The sequence below is a fragment of the Tursiops truncatus genome, chromosome 13 (genome assembly GCF_011762595.2).
Source record: "Tursiops truncatus isolate mTurTru1 chromosome 13, mTurTru1.mat.Y, whole genome shotgun sequence".
Classification (NCBI taxonomy): domain Eukaryota; kingdom Metazoa; phylum Chordata; class Mammalia; order Artiodactyla; family Delphinidae; genus Tursiops; species Tursiops truncatus.
In genome coordinates, this window is record NC_047046.1 from 5,276,954 (window position 1) to 5,303,797 (window position 26,844).

Here is a 26,844-nt window from a genome sequence, read left to right on the forward strand (position 1 = left end):
TCATTTTGCCTGTTTTTGAACTTTATGTGAATTGGATCATAAAGTATGATCTTTTGTGATTGGCTTCTTTTGTTCAACATTATATTAATGAGATCCATGCTGTTGTGTATTTGCCTTTTCTCCTTTTGCTTTATAAAGTGTTCTTTATAACTTCTAGAGATAATACTTTGGTATATAATATTTTAGAAGAAAATATAAGAGAATGTTCTATTACCTACCTAATAATTTGAAGATGAACACACTTTTTATTTACTTAAATAAACATATTTAAAGAAGAAACTGTAGATCACTATCATCCTAAGCAATAAAACCTATGAAAACACAGGTTTGATTTGCTCATTATAAGTTTTCCCCCCAAATCCTTTTTACTTAATTAAAAGCATGTTCATATGTATACTATGTAAATCCTCTCACGTACCACCTGTGTGTTCGTGGGGGCTTTTTTTTTTCACACACACACACTGTATTTTATTTTTACAAGAGATAAATAAACTGACAACAAGCATTGTAAATGGATGATCGCAACAAAAGGGGGGTTTGTTTTTGTCTTTGGGGGGAAGAGGGGAGCTCATCCAAATTAATCACACTCTTCATTCATTCATTCAAACCAACAACAATTTATTGCTTACCTGCTCTGCAGCACATCTTGATCTGCGTTGGCTCAGGGGCCCAGCCGCTCCACGGCATGTGGGATCTTCCCGGACTGGGGCACGAACCCATGTCCCCTGAATCGGCAGGCGGACTCTCAACCACTGCGCCCCCAGGGAAGCCCCAAATAAGTCTTAAAAATAACTTTATCCTTTCTAAAATTCTAAAATAACGCCTAGTGTCTTCACTTTTTTTGTGATATAATTTAAATGTTTGCCCTTAACCAATTTATGCTTTTAACAGAAAAAAGAAGACACAATATAGATGTTCTAGTCGCAAGATACAGGATTCAGAAAATATATTATTTCCCAGTGCGCTACAGACAATGGGATGTGGTCATGAGAATTCAAAGTTGTCTAATAGATGCCTTCTTTTAGTTCTACCTGTCACTGTAATGGAAATATTTAGGGCCTTTTAATTACACAACTGTTTCTTGTAGGAATATCAGAAAATGCAGATAAGCAAAAAAGAGAGGGAAGAAGATTGTATTGGGGCAGGGTTATATTTTTAAAGGTGACAGAACACTCCCATTCCCAAATAGTCAAATTAATATTAGTATTTAGAGACTCAGACCAAACCTCTGTGAGAACAGTCCTGGGCTTAAACTGAGTCCCTCCTCTAACTTGGTCCCTCCTCCGCCGCCGGCCGGCCCTGGCTTTCAGCGTGGCCCCTCCTCCAGCCCCGCCCCCAGGGATTCCGTTATTTTCAGCTCTCGCGAGAACTCAGCCCGGAAATTTTCCGGCCGGAACGTTCGGTGGGGTCCCACGTGGGTTGGGCTTCGTAGTGTGCTGGTCGTAGGACCTGCGGGAGCAGAACAGGAGCCGGGCGCCATGGGGAAGCTGCGCCGGAGGTACAACATCAAGGGGCGTCAGCAGGCGGCCCCCGGCCCTTCCAAGGGCCCTCCCGAGCCGCCCCCTGTGCGGCTGGAACTGGAGGGTAAGTAAGGCGCCCCCGGAGGGGGGCTGGGATTCGGGGGAGGGACCAACCAGGTCCTCGGGGCAGGGCTGGCCAATGGGGGCCGAAGGGCTCCCGGACTGTGCCCTGCCTCCGCGACTCGGGCGGGCGACACGGAGAGACACCCCTCTCCCAGATGATACAAAGGAAGGGGGAATAGTGACAGTTTCTTTTTAACTGAATTTGGAACAATATCTGGAGTTTTTTTCCAGTGGGATCCAGCCCAAGTATAGCTCTAGCGGGAGTTTGGGCAAGGAATTACAAGGTAATTCCATCCATTCTAATGGCTTCGATTATAATCTCCCTACCAGCGACCCCTAAGTTTGTATTTTTCAACCCAGACCTGTCTGCTTAGCTCCAGGCTGCTTAACATTTCTGCCCAGACTCCTCCGTTTTGTTAGGAATGGCTACTGTGTGACAGGCACTATTCTAGGAGAATAACAGAAGAGGAGATTAAGGGAGAAACTCCCTGCCCTGCAGAGTTCAGATGCTTCTGGGAAGAGACAAGCAAAGATAAACACAAAATACATAGGACGTTTTGCATACATTCATACTAAAGAGATAAAGCACAAGAGGTGTTTGGGCAGGTTGCAGTGTTTCATTGAGGTGGGGGGCGGCAGGGAAGGCCCTATTGAGAAAGCGTTGAATCCTTTTTTAAGACCTGAAGGCAGTCAGAATGGCTGAGTGGAGATGAAATTTTAAATGGGGCAGAAAAAAATAAAATAAAATGGGGGCAGGATCTTGTAGGGCCTGGTGGGTCATGGTGGCCCTGCAGAGTTGAGAGCAGAGGAGGGACACAGGATGGGCTTAGTTTTTTTTTGTTTTTTAATAAATTTATTTATTTTTGTCTGCGTTGGGTCTTCGTTGCTGCAAACAGGCTTTCTCTAGTTGCGGCGAGCGGGGGCTACTCTTCGTTGTGGTGCGCGGGCTTCTCATTGTGGTGGCTTCTCTTGTTGCAAAGCACGGACTCTAGGCGTGCAGGCTTCAGTAGTTGCAGCACGCGGGCTCAGTAGTTGTGGCTCGTAGGCTCTAGAGCACAGACTCAGTAGTCGTGGCTCATGGGCTTAGTTGCTCCGCGGCATGTGGGATCTTCCCTGACCAGAGCTCGAACCCGTGTCCCCTGCACTGGCAGGCGGATTCTCAACCACTGCGCCACCAGGGAAGCCCAGGGCTTAGGTTTTAACAGCATCACTTTGCTGTGTTGAGGAAAAGCAGTAGAGGGCAGAGAATCTGGGCGATCTGATAGGAGGCTGCTGAGTACATTGACTCTGGCAGGAGTTGGTGCTTGGACCAGGGAGGCAGCAGTAGAGGTGGTGAGAGGTGGTGGATTCAGGATGTATTTGGAAGATGGAGCTTTGTTCTGGCTGTGCGCAAGAGCAAAGGACACGTCAAGAACAAATCCTAGGCGTGCGGCTGGAGGCTGGAGGCTGGAGAAAGCAGGCATGGGCAGCTTGCGGGGAGGCCGGGAGCTTGGCTTTGGGTATGAGTGGTTTGGGGGGCCTGTCAGATATCCAAGCAGAAGGGTCAGCAGGCAGCTGCTGAATCGGACGCTTGAGAGAGGCAAGTCCAGGGGAGAAGCAGTTTGGAGTCATCTGTGTATAGATGATATTTATTTGAAGTCTGAAGACCAGACCGGCTCGCTGAGGTAATGAGTCCGGTCCAGTGAGGTGGGAAGAGAACCCTGGGAGAGTGTGGTTGTCCGGGGACCAAGAGGAAGACCTGCCCTCTGTGTCAAATGTGGCTGTGGGATCAGGCAGGGAGAGAAAGGACCGTGGATGTAACACTGGGGAGGCCATCGGCGACCATGATGGGTCCAGTTTCGGGGGAGAGTTGGGCTGAAGTGATTGAATGGGTTCAGCTGTCTTGCAGGCCCCTGAGACTGAACACATTCCAAAGGTGGACTCATCCAGCTGCTTGTATAGGATCCCTGAGGGCCAAGCAGATTTAGGTGTTAGGGAAGAGTGAGTCTAGATTCAGGAGGTGGAGGGAGGGAGAGAGAGCCGGGGCCGCTGGGGAAGCCTGCTTCCCTCGACCCGCTAATCAGCCTCTTCTTCCACACTCTCCTCTTGGGCCCGGAAGGCAGTGGGGTTATAGGAAAGATTGTCAGAGTGGGAATCTGGAGTCCGAATTCCCTCCTTGGAAGTTTCAGGGATAGGCTGGGAGTTGAAGCAAGTCACCTGACATCACTGTGCCTCAGTGTTCTCAGCTGTCAAATGGGTCCAGCAGTAACAGTCATCCTACCTGCTCTCAGAGTCATGGAGGTGGTATTTTGGGAGAATATGTTTGTGACTGAAACGAGAATGCTTTGAAAAGTAAAGACAAGCTGTAGAGATGTGATGTTGTCCTGTGATGGGCGTCATCCATTGTAACAGCAGTGACAGCTCAGGAAGTGAGATGGCCCCTCTAAGAGGGCAGAAGACCCCTGGACTGACAGTTGGGTGAGAGCAGAGGGACCTGAGGTCTCTTAGACTCAAAGATTTGGGGAAAGTTGTTTCTCACCCCAGAACAAGACATCTCTGTCTATTCCTGCCTTTCTCAGGGGCCAGAGGGATCTTACAAGAATATAAAACAGGTTACCTTCTTCAAAGAGCTTTCCCCGATCCAATATCACCCTTTTTCTTATTTTTATTTTTAGCACATCTCCCCCGCCCCCTTTTTTTCTATAGCACAGTGGTTCTCAAATTTTTTGTACCAAGAACCCTTTTACATTCCTAAAAATTGAGGACCCCAAAGTGCTTTTGTTAGTGTGGGTTGTGTCTGTCGATACTTACCGTATTAGAAATTAAAACCGAGAGATTTTGAAACACAAGCGCGTACAAGCACACACTCCTTTAGCTGTCACCATGTCACACGATTTGGAGCCTTTGGAAAATGCTGCTATACACTCTTTTCTTTTTCTCCCCCTGCTTTTAATTTGTTTGAGAACTGCAGAATGGATGGCTTGCATTGCTTAAAATAGTCTCATTCTTCTTACTGAGGAGCACACAACCTCTCCTACACTTGGTAATGTCATAAAGTTGTACAAAGCCTGAGCAGTTAATAAAAGTCAGACACTGCCTGTACGGGGACTCCAGCGTTGGGTGTCAGGCAGAAATAGGTGCTCCCCAAGCCCCCTCCTCCCCATGGTGCTGCAGTAGGTTGAAGCAAATCGCCTGATTTGGGATCGGCTTTTGGGATCTTAGTTCCCTGACCAGGCATTGAACCCGTGCCCCTGGTGGTGGAAACGCGGAGTCCTAACCACTGGACCACCAGGGATGTCCCAGACTCCACCATTTAAAAATAGATGTGACGCAAGCTTGGTACTCAGTCCACTGTACACGTGTGAGAGAGCGTCTTTCAGAGTTATTGTAAAGATGGTTTATTATAAAGATGGCCCCGCTGAACACAGGGCCCCGCTGGGAGGGAGGCGCTGTTGCAACCTGTTCCCTCCTTGCTGCGCCCCCATCCCTCTCCCCGCAACGCGAGGACGGCTGACCCGTGGCAGGTGCTGGGTGGACCGGTGGAATGAAGGTGTGACGGGCCTGCGCCCCCATTCCTATGCGGGTGCCCGGGTGGCTCTCACTGTGGGCAGGAGGGTCAGCCCGGAGGAAAACGGCGTTAACGCAGCATCTTGAGACTCGCAGGCGTCCGCGCTTTCTATCCTCCAGGGCTGTGGGTCAGGCAAGCGTGTCTTTTCAGATAAGGGCACGTTGAAAGGAGTCGATGCAAGCAACGCGCTCGTCCTGCCCGGCAAGAAGAAGAAGAAGACCAAAGCTCCTCCCCTGTCCAAGAAGGAGAAGAAACCCCTGACCAAGAAAGAGCGGAAGATGCTGCAGAGAATCTTAGACCAGAAGGAGAAGAAGCTCCAGGTATGCACGCTCTGTCTGCACAGCGAGGGATGGGTCGGGGTGTCTGTGACCCCCGACGTGATCCCTGTGGCTGGACTGTCGGATAGAACTTTCCAGAAGGAGGGACAAGTTCTGTGTCTGCAATGTCCAGTACAGTGGTCACCAGCCACATGTGGCTGTTGAGCACTTGAGATGTGGCCAGTGTGGCCGAGGAATTGGATTTTTAATGTGATTTGGTTTTAATTAACTTAAATGCAAATAGCCACGTGTGACTAGTGCCCCATATGGGACACACAGATCCAGAACCTTTCCAGTCCTTGGGAGATGTGCTACTTGGGTATCTGTCAGTCTGGGACAGGTCCAGCTTTGTGGACGCCACATGTTTGTTGAACCAGGAGTTGGTCGATCAATGTGCTCACTTTTTATTCTCCCCCCTCATTCATTTTGTTGTTTATTTTTTAACTTCATTCTGGAGAATTTTAACCTTTTTTGCTTAAAATTTTTTTAAGGAGAAAAATTTGTAATGAGAAATTCAAACATATATAAAGGTAGAGACAACAGTGTCATGGACTCCAGTGTACCTGACATCAGCTCCAACGGTTGTCAGGCTCATGGTCAACCTTGGTCATCTCCACGGCCGGTCACTTTCCCACCCCCTGGGTCAGAGCCCAGGCAGCATCAATCTGTACTAGTTTCTGTGGCTGCCTTGACAAGTGACCACAAACTGGGTGGCTTAAAACAATGGAAATGTGTTCTCTCAGTGATCTGGAAGCCAGAAGCCTGAAATCGAGGTGTCAGCAGGGCCATGCCCCTTCTGAAGTCTCCAGGGGACGGTCCCACCTGGCCTCTTCCAGCTCCTGTGGCTCCAGGTTTCCTCGGCTCATGGCCACATTGCTCCAGTCTTTGCCTCTGTCTTTATGTGGGCTGCTCCCCTGTGTGTCCCTCCTCTGTGTATCTCTGATAAGGACACTTGTCTTTTTCTTTTTCTTTATTTTTTTTGTTTTTTCTTTTGTTTTTCTGTTTTGTTTTGTTTTGTTTTTGGCGGTACGTGGGCCTCTCACTGCTGTGGCCTCTCCCGTTGCGGAGCACAGGCTCCGGATGCGCAGGCTCAGTGGCCATGGCTCACGGGCCCAGCCACTCCGCGGCATGTGGGATCTTCCCGGACCGGGGCACGAACCCGTGTCCCCTGCATCAGCAGGCGGACTCTCAACCACTGTGCCACCAGGGAAGCCCTTCTTTTTTTTTAAAAAAATGTTTTGGCTGCACCACGTGGCATGCAGGATCTTAGTTCCTGACCAGGGATGGAACCTGTGCCGCCTGCAGTGGAAGCGCAGGGTCTTAACCACTGGACCGCCAGGGAAGTCCCAAGGACACTTGTCTTTGAATTTAGGACTCACCTGGATAATTCAGGATTTCATCTTGAGATCCTTAAGCTAATTACCCTTAACTTAAAAAGACCCTTTTTCTGAATAAGATCCCATTCTGGGACATGGATATATGTTTTCGGAGGGCCACCATTCAACCCATATACGTATCCCTGAATATTTCAGTTTGCATCTCTAAAATAAGGACCGTTTCAAATTACCACAATGCCATTAGCATGTCTAAATTTTTTCAAAATACCATTAGATATCCAGTAAATAGTCAAATTTCTAATTGTTTCATAGATGCTCTCCACCCGCATCTCTTGTCTTTTCTCCTTATATTTGTTGGAGAGATTGGTTTGTTTGTCTCAGAGACTTTCCCACGGTCTGGATTAAAAACTTTTAATCTCTGATATAAACATGGTCTTCCACCCTCCGAATTTCCTATAAATTGGTATTTGGGTCTGGGGCAGTGACTCTCAACTGGGACCGTTTTGCGCCCCCCCTCCCGGGAACATTTGGCCAAATCTGGACATATTTGGGGTTGTGACGATTTGGGGGACGCTACTGGCATCTGGGGTGTAGAGGTCTGGGATGCTGTTAAACAGCCTGCAGTGCTCATAACATCAAAAAAATGATCCGGCCCCAAATGCCAGTGGTGTGAAGACTGAGAAGCCCTGATCTAGAGGCTTCAGGCGAGTCTTTCTCGTTAGTCTTTCTGGCACAGTGACCACACGGCGTGCTGTGTCCACCAGGGGACACACAGGCCTCCCGTTAGCAGCTCTGACGCTTGGTCCCTGGAGCCCTTCATGCAGGGGAGCCTCACTGTCCTGTGCGTGTGTCCTATTTGAATGCTGTGAGCATCTTTTCTTGCTGTTCTGTACGTTGTTTTTTATCGATTACGAAATGTGTGTGTGTGTGTGTGTGTGTGTGTGTGTATATATATACATAAACACGTATAAAAGCAGATATAAAATAGCTGTAATTTCAAGAATAACAAAACAAACACTCATGAATTGCTCACCCGGGGAAAGGAACCAACTGGACCCACCCCCGCTCACTGCTTTATTCAAGGCAGAGTGGGGACCACTTCCTGTCACACACTCAGCTCTTCTTCCCTTGTACTAACTGCGGGAAGTCTTGCGTTATACAAATGGGCCCTACTTTATTTATTCCGTCTCCCGTTGATGGGCATCTGGATAGTCGATGATCTTCCCTTACGACACACCGTGGTGCAAAGAGAGCCTTGTTTATCCAACCCCAGACTCCGTAAGGGGGCAGAAAGCCACCCTAAGCTCACGCGTCTGTCGGCGTTAAGAACTCCATGAAGGATGGTAATTGCAGTTTGACCTTTGGTTTAAAAAAGACTGTAGGTGTTAGTGATGCTGGAATTTTATTTAGAGTCTCAGCTTCCCTTCTGAAGAGGGGATCATGATGCCAAATGTGTGACACACTCATTTCCTTCCCCAGCGAGCAGAGATGCTCCAGAAATTGAGCGAAGTCCAGGTTTCGGAAGCTGAGATGAGACTGTTTTACACCACGTCCAAACTGGGCACCGGGGACCGCATGTACCGCACCAAAGAGTGAGTCGGCTGGCTCCTCCCTGAAGCCCGTCCTTCCCGCCAGGGCTCCCAGGGGGGCTCAAGGGTCATGGCGTCTTCTGGGGTTATGAGAAAATACATTTGCAATGACGCGTGTGCTAAAATGCCTCAGATGGGTAGAGGCCTCAGATAATGCAAACTATCCTACCGTGCACAGGATGCTGGCGTTTTCCTGCAGCGCTGAGTCCTGCCTTACAGGTCCTTCCAGCTTTTGCAGGGACGAGTAGGCTAGAAGTTGTCATCAAGGAGGTCAAGGATTTGATTTAGCCCATTAGCAGGTTTGTTTGGGTCACGTAGCATCATTAGACATTTGGATCTTCTGCACATGTATGAGTCTCCTAGGGCTGCGGTAACAGGTCACCACAAACTGGGGACCTTGAAACAAGAGGAATTTATTCTTGTGGTTCTGACTGCCAGAAGTCCAAAGTCAAGGTGTTGGTGGGGTTGGTTCCTGCTGGAGGCCAGAGAATCTGTTCCAGCCTCTCCCCCAGCTTCTGGTGATGCCAGTCATCCTGGGCGCTCCGTGGCTGGTAAACACGTCACCGCAGTCTCGGCCTCGTCGTCACGTGGCATCCTCTGTGTGTCTTCCATGGCCTTCTGTCTGTGTCTGGGTCTCTGTTTTCTTTTTGTTTCTTTCTGGCCACGCAGCATGCGGGATCCTAGCTCCCCGACCAGAGATTGAACCCATGCCCCCTGCATTGGGAGCATGGAGTCTTAACCACTGGACCACCAAGGAGGTCCCCTGGGTCTCTGTTTTCTTATAAGGACACCAGTCATTGGATTTAGGGCCCATCCTAATCTAGTATGACCTCATCTTAATGACATCCTGAAGACCCTGTTTCCAAATAAGGTCACATTCTGGGTGGCCGTGAATTTGGGGGAGATGCTATTCAACAGTCAACATTTAAGAATTAGGAGATTTCACATTAAAATCCAGGGTCCCCCCTGGTCTTGACCAGTTGGATGATGTGGCTGCACCAGCTGGCCTTCCCACAGAGGAGCCGGCGCCAGATGGGGCCAGTGTGCTCCCCCCAGCCCATGCCCCTGCCCACTGCTCTCACACTTGGCCCTCTCTGCTCATTTCCAGTACTGGCCTGTTAAGCCTTGTGCATTTAACGACGCTTATCAAGTGCGAACTGCATCTGAGGCTCTCCTGTGGGCCCTAGGAATAGAGCAGTGCACAAAAGTTACATTTCTTCCCTTAAGAAGCTCACATTCTATGGTGGGGAGATGGGCAGTGGTCCAGTGAATACATATATATTTAGTGCTGGTGAGCACTAAGCAGAAAAGAGCAGGTGGAAGGGGATGGAGGGGGTGGGGGAGGTGATTGAGGCTACACGGTAAGGGAGAGTCCTCCTGAGAGGCGTCCTTGGAATCAAGTAAGGGAGCAGTTGTCTTCAGGGAGCATGGACGGCGGGTGCAAAGGCCCTGCGGCAGGGAGGGGCGTGGCCTTTGCGTCCTGGCCTCTGAGGAGCCTGCAGCAACCCAGAGCTGCCTCAGGTTGACTGGCCCGTCCTAGGCTCTGACTTCTGGCTCTCCCGGCAGGAAGCCCGACAGCGTGGCAGCCCAGGGTCTGGAGAAGGTCAGCAGCCTCAGCGGGGCCCACCGGAAGCGCCACCACCAGGAGGCAGAAGAGGAGGAGTCTGAGTCCTCAGCGGAGTCTGGACCCGAGGAGACCCCAGCGGACGAGCCGGCAGAGGCCGGTGCAGGGTCGTCCCCAGCGCATCTGCCACCAGCTCCGCCCGGGGCCAGGGGCCAGAGCCCAGTGCCCAGCGGTCTCCCTCCACCAGCTCCTCCTGCGGCAGCCTCTGCCCTGGCCAGGCCCCCGGCGAAGCCCGCCGTCTTCGTCCCCGTGAACCGCTCCCCTGAAATGCAGGTTGGCCTCTCTGGTGTTGAATTAAGGGCTTAGGTGCTCAGGTCAGTGCTGTGAGGGGGCTGAGGGTGCAGAGAGAGGGCATCCCAGGATCTGAGCAGGTTTCATTGCCTTCTGTGCCTCAGTTTCCTTGCCTGGAAAAGGGGGATAGCTGTACCCACCTTGCAGGGTTGTTGTAGGGCTGACGAGCGGGTGCCCGGCACGTGGTCGGGGCTGCTGAGATGGGTGTCCGCTGCCCTTATCATCGTCTGGTCACCGTCACCTTCAGCCTCTGACCACAGGTCCTGGTCCAGGCATCTGCTCACTGGGACAAGAGCTTGGGCTCTGGAGTCAGTTGACCTGGAACGGAGTGCTGGTGCCCCCACCTTCCAGCTCATTCTGGGCCTCGTTTTCGTCCGTAGCATGGGGGTACCCGTCTACTCACAGGGACTCCAGCTCTCTACACTTCGTATCCTTGTCTGGTAAAATGAGGGTCTCACAGGGTTGTCGTGACAACAAGATTCAGGGAGGTGAAGCCCGAGGCCCATGGAACGCACTTGGGGAGCCATGAGGCTGGTGATGCTGCAGGGTCTGGCTCGTCACCGGTGGTGGTTCCGTCCACACGTTTCCACGGAGCACGTGCTGTGGGCCAGCACAGGAGGTGGAGCGATCTGCAGTCTCGGAGCTCTCGGTCCAGCAGGGGAGACCGAGGTCGACCACACGTGGGACAAGAGCCACGGAGGGCAAGATCGGATACCATGAGCGGGGGTCACAGGAGGGCCTGGCTTCATCAGGGAAGGCATCCGGGTCGAGAGCTCAGGGACCAGATGAGAGCATGGGGGCCGTCCCACACCGAGAAGTGCATGAGCAAAGGCCTGAGGCAGAGGGTTCCTGGGTCTTAGAGCAGCTGTTTAAAACCACAGATTGGATTGTGGGAATGAGGTGATTTCAGTCACGGGTACATTTGTGTGCTCATATATAAGCGATTAGGGTGAGCTGACTGCTCTCACAGACCCTGATGTGCCGCTGGCTTCACGCCACAAAGGTTTCCTTGTAGGTGACGTCAGAGCCCCATGCCGTCCTCTGCGAGCTGGGGTGTGAGATTCTGCTCCACACGGCCATTCGGGAACCCGGGCTCCGCCCTCCAGTGTCCCTGGTGCCCCCTGGGGTTCATCCCCTGCCTTTCTCTGTGGCTTTTCCACGTGCATGTTTTTAAGCCTAGGTTTGCCTGTTTTTATAAGCGGCCTCACATCATATATATTTTTCAGCACTTTGCTTATTTGTTAGTCGGCATGGTGTTCCTGAGATGTGTTTATCTGTGTAGAATGTGCGTCACCAAGGTCCGTTCGGGTTTTGTTTTGTTTTGTTTTGTTTTCACGGCTATGGAGCATTACGTTGCGTGAATAGAGCCCATTTTAAGGACCCTTCTCTGGCTGGGCATTCGGGTGGTTTTAGCTTTTCGCTACCATCTTCACTGCTGATTTAAACATTCTTGCCTTTTTCTCAAAGCCACAGGTACAAAAATTGGGGGGGAGCAGCGTTTACAAACTGGAAGTCACAGCCATTGTGGAGTCATGAGATGGCCGCACCTTTTTTTTTTTTTTAAACCAATGGAATGGAATAGAGATAGAGAACAGAATGTTTAAAATTAGCGTGCTAGCATGCTTCTCACATAACAAGGGCAAGCGGGTTCAGGAAACTTCTCCCTCACTGTGTAATACTTGTGTGAGCATGTGCATGTGTGTGCACGCGCACCCACGTGTGAGTACCTAGGAGAGGAATCGCTGTATCTCACATTCTCGATTTTGGTAAAATTAGCACCCGGTTGTTTGCCGAAGTGATTGTGCCGTAAGTGTAGTCTCCCCCCAGCAGCAGGCAAGAGTTCCTTGTGCCCAGAGGGGCTTCTCTGCACCACGCTGTCCCTGAGGACCCAGCCCATGTCTCTGCCCCTCCCCAGCCGTCAGGGCTTCCAGCGAGCGCACCTGTTCCCCTTGGCTGGATGCCGGCTGCTGCCTTTATAGGAACCACATCACCCTACGTAATCTTGCTTTGAGCAAAGCCCCCCATCCCCTCCGCCCTTCTGCAGGGGACGACAACCCCCCACCCCCATTCTGTGAGCGCTGACTTCCCCTCTCTCGCCAGGCAGAGCGGCTGAAGCTCCCGATTCTCTCTGAAGAACAAGTGATCATGGAGGCAGTGGCCGAGCACCCCGTTGTCATCGTGTGCGGCGAGACCGGCAGCGGGAAGACCACCCAGGTGCCCCAGTTTCTCTACGAAGCAGGCTACAGCAGGTGGGGGCTGGCCACAGGGTCCCCACAGGTCCCTCAGGTGACAGTGAGACGTGGACCCCGGAAGTTGTTAGGAGCAGGGCTCCTGGGGATCTAATTCCGGCTCTGCCGTTGCCGTGCTGTGTGACTTGGGGCAAGCTCCTTAACCTCTCTGGGCCTCAGTTTCCTCAGCTGTGACATAGGGTTCATCACTGCACCTACTTCACGGGGTTGTTATGTAGATGAAATGACTGAATTTGTGTAAAACGTTTAGGTTGGTCCCTGGTGGGAGGGATGGCGTGTCAACTCCTGTTGGCCCTTCCGACCCATGTGTGTCAGGGTCCCCAAGACCACCCCCAGGTTCAGCAATTTGCTGGGAACACTCCCAGGACCCAGCATGTAATCGTACTCACGGCTGTGATATATTACAGTGAACGACACAAAGCACAGCCGGCAAAGGGAAAGGCTCACGGGGTGAAGTCGGGGGAACCAGGCCCAGGCCCCCAGAGCCCTCTCCCAGGGCGGGGGTCACACAGGACACGCTTCATTGCCCGTGTGAGATGTCATCAAACAGGGGCGCCCAGTAGAGGCTCAGCGCCCAGGGTTCTTACTGGGGCTGGTCACACAGGCGGCCTCTGCCTGGTACCTACCCAATTCTAGACTCCCCAAAGGAAAGCAGGTGTCAGCGTGAGCCACCTTGTTTGTACAAGCAGTTCAGGCACAGTGAGCCCCTCTTGTCCGTCAGGGAGAGGCGGGAGCCCTCCTGAAATCCAGGATCCCAGACACCAGCCAGGGGCTGCCCTGGAAGCAGAGCTTTGTAGGGAGAGCAGCCTCGGGCCTGCTGGGTCAACTCTTTCCTGCCCAGAATCCACCACCCGTCCCCTGGGTAGGTTCTGTGGAAGCACGTGCGCTCGGCTGGGTTGGACAAGCCCCCCGGCTGCAGGCTCAGGTCCACCCAGGCCTCGTTCTTGTTGCGGCTGCCTGGACCCCTTGGCCCCGTGATTATCGGAGCGTCTCCTGTAGAATGCCCTGTGGGCCGTTCCCTTTTGCTGTTGTTAAGTGATGCTGCGGTGCCTTGCTTGGCGCCCGTGTCCCGTCACCCCCAGTGAGGGCCGCTTCCAGAGCCGCATGTGACTTCGGGGCAGACGGGTGGGGCGGAGCCCTCCTGATGCCTTGTGTTCTCCTCCCCCAGTGACAACAGCATCATTGGCGTCACGGAGCCCCGCCGAGTGGCCGCCATGGCCATGTCCCAGCGAGTGGCCAAGGAGATGAATCTGTCACCACGGTGAGGGCTCTGCCTCCTATGGGAGAGTTGGGGGTGGCCCTCTGGCCCCACCAGACCTGAGCCACGGCGCAGGCCCTCGTTCCCCCGGGGGGCGCCACGTCTGCATCTAAGCATAGGGCGGTTCCCTACATGCCAACAGTAGGACCCTCCTGCTAGGGGCGTCGTGAAGCAGGGACAAGCCAGCCAGGCCCTTAGTGAGGGGACAGAGTGGCCCTTACGGGCCTTGAGGGCAGAGCAGAGCAGCAGGTGGCCAAAGGCAGGCAGGAGGCGAATAGCGTGGCCGGGTTAGTTTACAGCGCAGGTTTCCAGGAGGAAAGCCCTCTCCCGGCAGTAAGGCTGCAGGACTTGCCTCGGGAAGCAGTTTGAACACAGCATAGCCCTGGCCTGAGGGTGGCTCCGCGCCGTGTTGGTAACGCAGATGCCTGCGTCTCAGCCCAGACCGTCCAGTTCAGGCTGGAAGGGGCGGCGTGTCCAGTGTGGTCTGACCTGTAGGGAATACCCTGGCGGCCCAGTGGTTAGGACTCCACGCCTTCACTGCCGAGGGCCTGGGTTTCATCCCCGGTCAGGGAACAAAGATCCCACGAGCTGCGCCACGCGGCCAAGGAGAAAGAAAAAAGAAAGCACAGAATCGTATAGAGGCAGAGTGCCCGCCATCCACACTGGCATCAGATGTTTACCGACCAGGACCTGCCATGGGTCAGGCCCGTCCTGGCTCTGGGGACAGAACCCTGCCCCCGCTGGGCCCAGCACGCAAACTGGGGAGCCTTGTTCTGTTCGCGTCTTAGGTGGGCGAGGCACCCCAGCTCCCCTCCCCCGTGGCAGCCACTGCTGCGCATTTCCTGTGGCTCCTCCTAGACAGTTGTGCGCACAGACGGGCAGTTCTGTGTGTCTGTATTTCTCGCTGTCTGGCTGCTGCGTGAACGGTTCATACGGTTCACGCCCTTCTGTATCTTTCTTGTGGCATTTCAATGCGTACCTTGAAAGTTACAGTACATACAAAGCTGCCCCTTTCATTCTCTTCAACTTAAATTTATTTATTTATTTATTTGTGGCTGTGTTGGGTCTTCGTTTCTGTGCGAGGGCTTTCTCTAGTTGTGGCAAGCGGGGGCCACTCTTCATTGCAGTGCGCGGGCCTCTCACTATCGCGGCCTCTCCCGTTGCGGAGCACAGGCTCCGGACGCGCAGGCTCAGCGGCCATGGCTCACGGGCCCAGCCGTTCCGCGGCATGTGGGATCCTCCCGGACCAGGGCTCGAACCCACGTCCCCTGCACCGGCAGGCAGATTCTCAACCACTGCGCCACCAGGGAAGGCCAATTCTCTTCAGCTTTTTAGTGTAAAATCTTCAAGCGTGTACAAAAGTGGAGAGGCTAGTATGATAAGCCCCCACGTACCCGAGACCCAGTTTGGAGCAAGTCTCAGGTCTTGCGTCATCTCAGCCTCAATGTTTCACTGTGCGGGGCTGAAAGATCATGAGTCTGGGGGTTTTTTGGGTTGTTTGTTTTCTTGGACGCGCCCCAAGGCTTGGGGAATCTTAGTTCCCTGACCAGGGATCGAGCCCGTGCCCCCTGCAGTGGAAGCGCAGAGTCCTAACCACGGGACCACCAGGGAAGTCCCTGGTTTGTTTTTTTTTAAGAATAGGATTCTGAAAACATAACTGCAGTACCGCCACTAAAGAGTGTATCATAACTCCAGAGTGTGCTCCGGTCCGTGTTCCCATTTCCCGGGTTGTCTCCTAAACAGCTTTTACAGTTGGTTGTTCACATCGGACTCCAGCCAGGGTCCGTGTGTGTGTTTGATTGACGTGCTCTTCACTTGCCCGTGACAGCTCCTGGAGAGGGAGGCGGGGTGGGCCTGTGTCCGGGCCTTGCTGGGGGAGCCGGTGGGCCCTCCCCTCGGCCGCCTGCCCAGCGGGGCCAGGCCTGCTCCTCTGCCCACCTTGGAGTGGCTGCTCGGCTGCAGCCCCAGGCAGCTGCAGCTCTGGGGGACCGAGCCGTAGCCTGTGCCCACAGGGTCGTCTCCTATCAGATCCGATACGAGGGAAACGTGACTGAAGAGACCAGAATCAAGTTCATGACCGATGGCGTCTTGCTCAAGGAAATCCAAAAGGTTGGTTGCTCATCTGGTGTCACAAAGCAAGGCTGGTAAGCCTGGGGGCGGGGGGCTAGGCTGTCACCTGGGGTGTGAGCAGTGAATGTTGGCAAACCACTGTATTTACCACCGTGCTGCTGTGTGACCTTGTGCAAGTTACGCAACCTCTGTGATCCTTGGTTTCTCCATCTGCAAGCTGGTACCTTCCTCCTAATTGCTTTGAAGCAAAAATCGTGTGACACACGAAAGCACCTTAGCACACCACCTCGTAAGTGCTCGTGAAACGTGAGCTTGTATTTTCAATGTGGTTTGGTTCACAGACTGTGTGTTAGCCAAATGCATACTGCTTCTCTTGGGCTGTATGACGTCCCCCGGGCAGGGGTCACTGGGAGAGCAGAGGTGACTCCTGCCTCGAGGCCACCTGGGACGGTGGCTGTGAGTGTGTTGTGGTGTCGATGGCCCCTTCCTGTATGCCATGTGCTGAGCTCTTGCCCCTGGTCCCCAGCCAGCATCCCCTCGTTCCTGTTTCCTGCCTGCCCTCCCCGCCCCATGGGCATCTGCATTTGGTAGCTCATCTCTAAGAGATCGTAGCTGTCTTTTCTCTAGAAATTTCTCTGCCAGGGCCCTAGCCCCATGCTGTGTACTTTACAGATAGTAATTGTCATCGAAACTTCACCATTGACCCCGTGAGATGGGTCCCGTTGTCCCATTTGACAGATGAAGAAAGAGGCCTGGGAGGTGAAGCAGCTGGCCCGGGGTCATAGGCCAGGACTCCCCGCAGGCCAAGTGCTCTCAGATCTGTGCTGGCTACCAGAGGGGCTCCTTGAGCAGGCACCTTGGGGTGCACAGTGACCCTGGGGTGCTCAGGCCCGGCTGGCTGGCCTCACCCCCGACCTCCCCCACCAGGACTTCCTGCTGCTCAAGTACAAGGTGGTGGTCATTGACGAAGCCCACGAGAGGAGCGTGTACACTGACATCCTCATCGGCCTCCTGTCCCGCATAGTGTGTCTCCGGGAGAAGGTAGGTGAGGGTGCCGGGGAGCCCCGAGTCCCAGGCCACGGCTCCCACAGCCCACGGCGGTCTACACCCAGGCTGCTGCCGTGAGAGGGTCTCCCGGGACAGGACCCCCCAGGCCCGGTGCTGGGCTGCGGGTCTTGGTGTAAACAGACCTTGTGTGGTCCCTATCCTGGGTCCAGCCTCATCCACTGTGACCCTTCCCTCTGTCCAGAGCAACAGGCTCAAGCAAGGAGACCGTGGTGGGCCAGGCTCCACTGCAGCCGGCTCTGAGATGCCAGCCGGGTCTTCGGAACCCGCAGCGCTGGTGGGGCCACCCAGCCAAGCCCTTATGCTCCACGTGCTCTGAGATGCTTGCCCTGCGCCCGGCCTGGGGTCTGCCTCTGCCTGCATCTCCCCCACGCCAGGTCAGGCAGGGGCGGACGTCAGAGGGCTGCTGCCCTGGGGTGGGAGCTCTGTGGAGCAGTCCTGTGCTGGCCCCTGCCAGGCCCGCCGAGAGGTCAGCACTTCACCACGCCCAGAACCTTTATCAAGTAGACATCCGGTCTGTGTGTGCTGTGTGCCAGGCACCGAGCACATCACAGTGAACAGGACAGAGGCTCCTGCCTTTGTGGGGTTTCCATTTTCATGAGGGCAACTGACAGTAAGCAAACTCAGGAAACCTGTGAGCTGGTGACGGACAAAGCCGGGGAGAGGGGGCAGTGCCAGGCAGAAGGTGGAGGGTTGGTAGTGAGAGAAGACTCACTGAGAGGGTGACCTTTGAGTGGGGGGCTGGAGGAAGTGAGTGAGTGAGGAGGGGTACTGGTGGGAGGAGATTCTGAGAACTGAGAATAGCCGGTGCAAAGGCCCTGGGGCAGGTGTTATCCTGATATCTTGGTGGGGGGGGTTGGGACTTTATTTTACATAATGGATGCCCTTACAGTGTACGATTCAGTGGTTTTTAGCATATTCAGAGTTGTTATATCATCACCACGATCGACTTTAAAATATTTCTGTCACCCTGAAAAGAAGCCCTGTGCCCTCTGGCTGTCACCCCGTCCTCCTGCACCCCCCCATCTCCAGGCGTCCGTCAGGGCACTTTCTGTCTCTGTGGATTTTCCTAGTCTGGGTGTTTCCTGTAAGTGAAGAGACACAACGTGTGGCCTTTTGTGACTGGCTTCTTTCACTTAGCACATTTTCACAGTTCATCTCCATTGTGGCCTGTGTCAGTGCTTCCTTCCTTTTCATGGCTGAGTCATCATGTGTGGAGGGACCACATTTCATGTATCCATTCATCTGTTGGAGGACAGTTGGACTCCTTCCGCGTTTTGGCTCTCGTGAACGTCCGTGTCCGGGTCTCCGTGTGGACTTGTTTCCTTTCTCTTGGGTCTGTGCCCAGGAGCAGAGCTGCCAGGCCCCATGGGAGCTCTGCGTTTAACCATTTCGACCATCCCAGACCATCTTCCGCAGCGGCTGCGTCCCTTATGTTCCTGCCAGCAGGGTACAGGCTGCCAGTTCACGTCCTCGCCCACGCTTGGGACTTCCCGTGATTTTAGTCCTTGCCATGGTCTGGATTTGTGTGTTGAGGCCTGTCAGGCAGCCTAGGGTGGCGGAGCGGAGTGAGGGAGGTGGGGAGAACAGGAGATGCAGGGAGGTACGCGGGCTGGGGCAGACGGGGAGGTTGCTGCAGGAAGGAGACGGGGCCTTTGGTCTGCGCCGTGCCTCTCACCTTGGCTTCTGTTCGCCGAAAACGCTGAACTTCGGGGTTTGGACCTTACGAGCCTCAGAGGACAGCTTCCAAGGGCTCGAGAGCAGAGCCCGCCGGGGGCACAGTAGGTGCTGCCTAGGGGGCTGGGAACCAGGCACCCGCCACCGCAGTCACAACGTCGAGGGGGAGGGAGGGCTGAGACCACCACACCCATTGTGCCGGTGTGCCCGGTGGACCCCAGGCTCGGCCCTCCCGTCTCGTCTCACACCATCAGAGCTTGACCTGGAGGAATCTTTTTTTCATTCCTTTTAGCCACGCCGCACGGCTTGCGGGGATCTTAGTTCCCTGACCAGGGATTGAACCCACGCCCTCGGCAGTGAAAGCACTGAGTCCTAACTACTGGACCACCGGGGAAGTCCCTCGGGGCTATTCTTTTTTAATAAATTAATTAATTTGTTTATTTTTGGCTGCACTGGGTCTTCGTTGCTGCGCGTGGGCTTTCTCTAGCTGCGGCGAGCAGGCCTACTCTTCATTGCGGTGCGCGGGCTTCTCATTGCGGTGGCTTCTCTTGTTGTGGAGCATGGGCTCTCGGCTCACGGGCTCAGTAGTCGTGGCTCTTGGGCTCTAGAGCGCAGGCTCAGTAGTCGTGGCTCATGGGCTTAGTTGCTCCGCGGCATGTGGGATCTTCCCAGACGAGGGCTCGAACCCGTGTCCCCAGCATTGGCAGGCGGATTCTTAACCACTGCGCCACCAGGGAAGTCCCTTTGGGGGTATCTTAAGGGCTCCTTTAACAAGCCACTGCCGCCCACTTCTTTCTTAGATCTTTGGCAACCAGAAAGAGGATTGAGGATTGAGACGAGGTGGGGCTGGAGGGAGGCCAGGAGGGCAGGGCAGGTCTCCCCCAAGGGCTCCCCCTGCCCCCCATCAGTGTTCCTGACCCCGGGCGGCTATGGGTTCCCGGGTCTGTCGTCCCCCAGAGGCACTTGCCGCTGAAGCTGCTCATCATGTCGGCCACGCTGCGGGTGGAGGACTTCACCCAGAACCAGCGGCTCTTCGCCCAGCCGCCCCCCGTCATCAAGGTACCGCCCAGGCCGGGGTCTCAGGGTGCCGGGGGAGGCCGGGCCCCTCTGTCGACTGCGACAGAGCGCAGGACCCCTGCTGCGGGGGAGGTGGGTGGGATCGTAGCACCAAACGGAGACCTTCGTGGTCAGAGAGTTCAGGGAAGGGGAGGGCCCGGGCCTGGGCTCAGGTCACCCCTGACCCCCGACCCCGACCCCGTGCTTCCCTGGGCGTCCTCGTAGGTCGAGTCCCGGCAGTTCCCGGTGACCGTGCATTTTAACAAGCGGACGCCGCTGGACGACTACAGTGGGGAGTGCTTCCGAAAGGTCTGCAAGATCCATCGCATGCTGCCCGCAGGTGAGGCCCCGGCCGGGAGGAGGCAGCGGGACTCGGGGTCACTCGGCCTCGCTGTGCCTCAGTGTCGTCACTGGTCCAGAGCGCTCACAGCACCTGCCCTGCCGTGTTCCGCCCCAAGGATCACGAGGCTTCAGGGACTAACTGGGTGGGGGGTGGGGGGGTGGAGGGTGCCTTTTGTCCCCACAGACGCAGGGCAGGTGAACAGGTGTGTCCCACCTGAGTCTCACTCCTGACCCCCTCACAGTTCTCACCATATCCCCGTGGCACGTGCTCCATTAGTTCCGTTCACCAGGTGGTGGACCCTTGGGTTGCTCCCACTTCCCCGGAGGAGAGCTGCTTTCCCCGTGTTTTGGGCTCATAGCGGGGGATGGGATGCCGGCTCCCACGGCAACTGTTGAGCTCCTTGTCCCAGCGCCCTCGGCGTGCGGGCAGCTGCCCGTTGCTTGTCTGGGCCTCTGCAGCCCTGGTTTGATCAGCACTTCCTTGCGCCCCAGCTCTCAGATCAAGGCCTGGCACACGGTCACGGCCAAGGCAGCGTCTGCTGCGTGAACGAGCGGGTCACGGCGGGGCTGGTTCTCCCCACAGGCGGCATCCTGGTGTTCCTGACGGGGCAGGCAGAGGTGCACGCGCTGTGCCGCAGGCTGAGGAGAGCCTTCCCGGTCGCCAGGCCCAGGCCTCCAGGTAAGCCCAAGCTGAAGCCCCTCACCCAGGAGGCTGCGGGCGGTCAGCCTGGGCTTCGGAGCCTCCCCGGAGAGAGCCGGCCCTCTGCCCACCTTCCCATCCCCCCAGTGCATGGTGATAGATGCAGTGACCCTACCCGGGACCCTGATGACCTGGCACCAGCCACAAGATGGCCTGCTCCCTAACTTGCTCATCTTTTCCCAGAAAAAGACGATCAGAAAGATTCGGTAGAAGAAACACGGAGGTTTAAGAAGTCGCAGGCTCGGGCAAGGAAGGCCAAGGCCACAGTACGTAGAGGCCAGAGGGGGCAGCTCAGGCTCTGCAGCCGCCTTGTCCATGTGGTGGCCGCTAGCCCTGTATGGCTGCACAGATGTAAATTAAATTAAAACCAAATAAAATTAAGATTCAAGTCCTCAGTCGTGTTAGACACACCTGGGGCTGTGGGTGGCCTTGCTGGGCAGCAGGGGTCTAGAACCTTCCTGCCGTGGAGGGAGGGGTTGACTGGTGCTGCTCTGGAGGCTGCAGGGTGGGCTGCGACTTAAAACATTCCAGACTCCCGGTACTGGGGGCCTGGAGGAAGTTTCTGGAAGGCCCAGCCCCGAGCCCTGAGCAGGGCCTGCGTGGATGCCCAGGGCAGTGGTCTCAGGGCTGCACGTGTGTTAGCTCATAGCGTCCTCACGGCAGCCCTTCGAGAAGTCCCGTGATCATCCCCAGCTCTTAGATGAGGACACCGACGCAGGACGGGGCCGAGTGACCTGCCCAGGGTCACGTGGCCGCAGGCGCTGCTCGCAACGCCGCTCTCTACGCAGGGTCCCTCGCAGCCCGCGGTGCTGATGTCTTGTTTACCGTAGACGCTGCCCCAGATCAGTTTGGACAATTACTCGGTGTTGCCAGCGGGCGGAGGTGACGAGGACAGGGAAATGGACGAGGAGTCCCTGGGCTCCGACCTGGACCTGGACTTAGGGGACGACGGGACGGACGGAGGTGGGACCCGCCGCGGCCTCTGCTCCCACCGCATGGGCTTGGGTCGAGCGATGGCCCCTCTCCAGCAACGAGCCCCAGGGGAGCTGGGGTTCCTGCTTGCTCTGCCCCCTGCTGTCCCCTGAGCTCCTGAAACCGCCTGACACAGAGGAGGCCCTCAGGTCTCTGTTGTGCCGGTTGTAATGGGGGCGCCAACCCTGGGCTTGGCTTTGCTGGGTGAACGCAGGCCTTGGGGGTTTGCGGGGGGGGCAGAATCAAGCCCTTAGGGGTCCCCACACAGGGCCTGGGACTCTTCCGAGGAGGAGAGGCTGCAGCGTGGCTGGCTTTGCCGACCCTCTCTGCCAGTGCCCAGGGTTGAGCCCTGGCAGCGGGGCTGCAGGGGGGCCTCCCCGGCGGAGCGGGCAGGGTTGCTGGGCAGCAGGGGAGCTGGGAGCCGCAGGCCTCTGCCTCCCCTGCAGGTGAGCAGCCCGATGCCTCGCTTCCCCTCCGTGTGCTCCCTCTCTACTCTTTGCTGGCCCCGGAGAAGCAGGCGCAGGTAACCGTGCGGGGCCTGGGATGGATGCCCGGTGGGGAGCGCCCAGAGGCGTTGAGGTGGGAGCAGGTCGGGCGCCGGGTCACCCTCTCCGTCAGCTGTCTGATCAGCGCCCCAGACTTTTGAGAGGGTATTGGGATCTCCTGCTTGGAGGACGGAAACGCTTCCCTCATTTAGTTGGGGAGCAGTGGCCCAAGGCGAGGAGAGTCACCTCCAGGCCCTGCCCCGCCTGGCTGACTTCTTCTGACCTCTGTCCCACAAATTCTTCCCTGACTCTGGTGGGACAAAGGTCAATTTTATTGTTGCTCCCGTCCCCCCATCCTAGGTCTTCCAACCTCCCCCAGAGGGGACACGGCTGTGTGTTGTGGCCACCAATGTGGCCGAGACGTCCCTCACCATCCCAGGCATCAAGTACGTGGTGGACTGTGGAAAGGTCAAGAAGCGGTACTACGACCGTGTCACCGGCGTGTCCTCCTTCCGCATCACCTGGGTCTCCCAGGCCTCGGCCGATCAGCGGGCAGGACGCGCGGGCCGGACGGAGCCCGGCCACTGCTACAGGTGGGGCTCCCGGGGGCCCCTCCAGTGACGTTGGGGCCACTGTGCAGTGGTCACCCACCCAGGGGCGAGGAAAGGGGGGTCCCGTGTCCCGCTGGAAGCCGTCCTTCGCACCCCCTTTTCTGTTGGCTTTCAGGCACTTGTGTTATTTCTTTATTCTGCTGACGTCAGGCCCTGTGTTTATCAGCACCTCGATTTTTGTTTTGTTTTATTAACACCTTTTTTGAGGTAAAGTTCACATACCATAAAACTCACCCTTTAAAGTGTGCAGTTCTGTGGGTTTTAGTGTATTTACAGTGTTGTGCAGCCATCGCCACTATTAATTTTTAAACGTTCTCTTCACCCCCAAAGAGACCGCATTTAGCAGTTGTACCCATTGATCAGTTTCCCCCTGCATCTCCCTACCACTCCCAACCCACCAGCGCCCGGCAGCCACTCATCTACTTCCTATCTCTACGGACGTGCTCATTCTGGACATTTTCCCTAAATGGAATCGGACAATATGTGACCTTTCGTGTGTGGCTTCTTTCACTCAGCATCATGTTTTCAAGGTTCATCCACACTGTTGCCTGTGTCAGTGCTTCATTCCTTTTAATGGCTGAGTAACATGCGTTGGCGTGGAGGGACCACATCTCACTGTCCATTCATCTGTGGATAGACTCTTGGGTTGCGTCCACATTTTGTAGTGCTGCCGTGAACACTCATGTACAAGTATTTGAACGTCTGTTCCCCTGCCTCTCGGGTATATACCTAGGGGTAGAATTGCTGGGTTGTACGATGACTCTGTGTTTCACAATTTGAGGAACGACCAGACTGTTTTCCACGGCGGCTACTCCATTTTATCTATACATTCTCACCAGCAGCGTGCGAAGGTTCTAATTTCTCCACATCTCACCAATGCTCGCTATTTTCTACTTTATAAAAATGAAAGTACGAGGTGGTATCTCACAGTGGTCTTGGTTTGCATTCCTCTAATGATGTTGAGCATCTTTTCATGTGCTTACGGGCCATTTGTGTGTGTTCTCTGCAGGGATGTCTATTCAGATCCGTCATTTCTTTTTTTCTTTTTATAGTATTTGTTATTTTATTTTATTTACTTACTTGGTTGTGCCAGGTCTTAGTCGCGGCAGGCGGGCTCCATAGGCAGGCTCTTTAGTTGAGGCTCGTGGGCTCCTTAGTTGTGGCTCGTGGGCTCCATAGTTGTGGCATGTGAACTCTTAGTTGCGGCATGCACGTGGGATCTAGTTCCCTGACCAGGGATCGAACCTGGGCACCCTGCATTGGGAGCATGGAGTCTTAAGCACTGTGCCACCAGGGGAGTCCCTATCGTTTACTTTTCGGTCAGATGGTTTGTGTTTTGATTGGTGAGTTGTAAATGTTCTTTCTATAATCCTAGTGCTGGGTCCTTGTCAGAGGCATCATTGGGAAATATTTTCTCCCAGTCTGTATGCTGGGTTTTATTTGTTTGTTTTCAATAGCTGTATGCTGTTCTTTTCAACGTTGCTTTACGTTACAAAAGAAAAGAAAATCGAGAAACTATGCCAAGAAAACTCGTAAGCAATAAAGTAGTTAAAACGTCCCGAGTGCCGTGTGCCAGGCAGTTCTAAGCAGTCTTATGTGAAGATACCTGAAGTATCTTCACCAATCCCAACGGGGCAGCTGCTATGTTCGCCCATTTCACAGGTGAGGAAAGTGAGGCAGGAAGAGGGTAAACCCCTCTCCTAGTGAAGTGGTGGAGTCAAGATTCAATGCCAGGTAGCTGGGCTGAGTTTCTTCCTTATTCACTTAACATTTCCTGGTCTCTCGTGCTTCCTTCTGTTCAGACTGTATTCATCTGCGGTTTTCGGGGACTTTGAGAAGTTCCCCCCTCCTGAAATCACCCGGAGACCTGTTGAAGACTTGACCCTTCAGATGAAAGCTCTCAACATTGAAAAGGTCAGTTGCAGCCCTAACCCTGCCATCACCCCACTGATCTGCCAGGGTACCTGTGTCCGATCTGGGGGGCAAGGGCGACCCCAGCCCCTCACGGGCTGTTCCTCCTTCCCTGCGGCCCAGGAAGCTCGAGGAGCTGAGCCCTGTGGTGCTTGCCCAGCCCCCTGCCGGTTTCTTGTGGGCCCCCCACCTCCTCAGTGCTGCACCCACTGAGTGTGTCCAGGCGTGCCCGCCTCTGCCCTGCTGCGGGAGGGCTGGCGCAGGCAGAGAGAACCGCCCCCATCAGCAGTCAGTCCCAGCCCTCGCTTCCCCGCAGCCCCTGACACCCACGAGGCTGCTTTCTCGCTGTCCCTACGGATTGTACATTTTGGACGTTTCATAAAAATGGAATCATATGATATTTGTCCTTTTTTGTCTGGCTTCTTTCACTCAGCATCGTGGTTTGTTTTTTTCGGGGTTTTTTTTAGCCAATGTAAACTTCATTTATCAGTTCAATACACAGTAAGATGATAGAAAAGATAGGGTCATGCTTTTCATTGCTAAAAGTTTTACATTAGTTATGTTTGGTATTTTATTTTCAGTGTCAAAGAACCTAGCTGACAGTTTGAATCAGAGTCAGTTTATTTCAGCAAATATTATAAATCGATACCTGTTTTATATTTCTGTTGTTTGGACCATCCACAGCTGAACTTAGCAGCGTTGTGTTTTAAAGGTTCGTCCACACTGTAGCACGTGTCAGAATTTCGTTCATTTTTATGACTGGGTCACACTCCATCGTAGGGATGGACCCTGGTTTATCCACTATCGATGGATATCTGGGTTGTCCCCACCTTTGGCTGCCGTGCCTAGTGGCGCTGTGAACATCTGTGTACAGATGCTTATTTTAATGCTTGTTTTGAGTTGGTCACTCTAAGGTGCCACCCTCCCTGACCCCGGTCACTCCCTGTCCCTGATCTGTTCCCTGATCATCTCACTGTCTGGGCACATTTTCTCCTGTGATGACGTTTATTCTCGTGTATACTCACTGGTCGTCTGCGGCCCCTTCTGGCTGAATGAAAGCTCAATGGAGGCTGAGTCCTTGTCTTGTTTTTCTCTATCTCCATCGCCAAGAACAGCGTCTGGCGCACACGAGGTGCTCAGTACATGCTTCTGAGTGAGTGGATGATGTGAATGAATGAAGGAAGAGGGCCTGTGGAGTTTCCCCGGCACGTGGACTTTGCGTGTGTCCAGGCCCCCGTGTCCCATGTTCTGAGCGTGAGTGGTGCTCGGACGGCAGGCAGTAGGAGCGCCGTCCTCCTGCCAGGCCTGGTCCCCTGCTTCCTCCTCCGCATTCACTTGTCTCCTGCCATGTCTCCCTGTGTCCCAGGTCATCAACTTCCCCTTCCCGACGCCCCCGTCCGTGGAGGCCCTCATCGCCGCCGAGGAGCTGCTGATCGCACTGGGTGCCCTGCAGGCGCCCCCAAAAACAGAAAGGTAGGGCAGGAGCTCGGGGGAAGTGGGGAGCCCAGGTCCCGCCCCGTTCCCTGCCCTCTCCCCTCTCCCCTCTCCCAAGCTGGCCGAGCACCAGGCCTCTTGGTCCGAAGGCTTCTCGTGGAGCCTTCCCCGCACCCATCACAGACCTCCATCCTCCAGGGTGAAGCAGCTGCAGAGGTCCCGGTGGAGCTGCCCCATCACTGAGCTGGGCAGGACCATGGCCACGTTCCCCGTGGCACCGCGCTACGCCAAGATGCTGGCGCTGAGCAGGCAACACGACTGCCTGCCGTACGCCATCACCATCGTGGCTGCCATGACGGTCCGGGAGCTGTTTGAGGAGCTGGACAGGTGGGGGCCGGGGGCTGGGCGTTCGGGGGCCGCCTGCCCTCGGCTGAGCCACGGTGTGGAGCCTCCTGGGGCATCACTGACCTGTTGAGTGGTCTTGTGCGAGACCCTCGCCCGTCCTGCGCCTGGCAGTGTTCTCATCTCTACCGATCTCTGTTTCTGTTTTTGTTTTTGTTTTTGGCCGTGCTGTGTACCTTGTGGGATCTTAGTTCCCTGACCAGGGATCAAACCCATGCTCCCTGCAGTGGAAGCGCAAGAGTCCTAACCACTGGACCGCCAGAGAATTCCCACGATCGTGGGCATGTTGATCAGTGACCCCGCCAGGCATTTTGGGGCTCACCC

General features: G+C 54.9%; 1 protein-coding gene across 1 annotated transcript in view; it reads left to right on the forward strand.

The window, feature by feature from the left end:
• The first annotated feature begins 1,377 nt into the window (after nt 1-1,377).
• Nucleotides 1,378-26,844, forward strand: part of DHX37 (DEAH-box helicase 37) — a 31,249-nt gene continuing 5,782 nt past the window's right edge. Inside the window, exons 1-18 of the mRNA XM_033836722.2 lie at nt 1,378-1,584; nt 5,281-5,450; nt 8,264-8,376; nt 9,940-10,270; nt 12,389-12,537; nt 13,706-13,798; nt 15,808-15,904; nt 16,793-16,906; nt 19,565-19,666; nt 19,889-20,003; nt 20,589-20,684; nt 20,889-20,971; nt 21,536-21,668; nt 22,124-22,200; nt 22,523-22,755; nt 24,576-24,687; nt 26,051-26,157; nt 26,317-26,505. Coding sequence (XP_033692613.1) covers nt 1,479-1,584; nt 5,281-5,450; nt 8,264-8,376; nt 9,940-10,270; nt 12,389-12,537; nt 13,706-13,798; nt 15,808-15,904; nt 16,793-16,906; nt 19,565-19,666; nt 19,889-20,003; nt 20,589-20,684; nt 20,889-20,971; nt 21,536-21,668; nt 22,124-22,200; nt 22,523-22,755; nt 24,576-24,687; nt 26,051-26,157; nt 26,317-26,505 — 2,420 coding nt within the window. The 5' untranslated portion in view covers nt 1,378-1,478. The remainder of the gene's footprint in view (nt 1,585-5,280; nt 5,451-8,263; nt 8,377-9,939; nt 10,271-12,388; nt 12,538-13,705; nt 13,799-15,807; nt 15,905-16,792; nt 16,907-19,564; nt 19,667-19,888; nt 20,004-20,588; nt 20,685-20,888; nt 20,972-21,535; nt 21,669-22,123; nt 22,201-22,522; nt 22,756-24,575; nt 24,688-26,050; nt 26,158-26,316; nt 26,506-26,844) is intronic.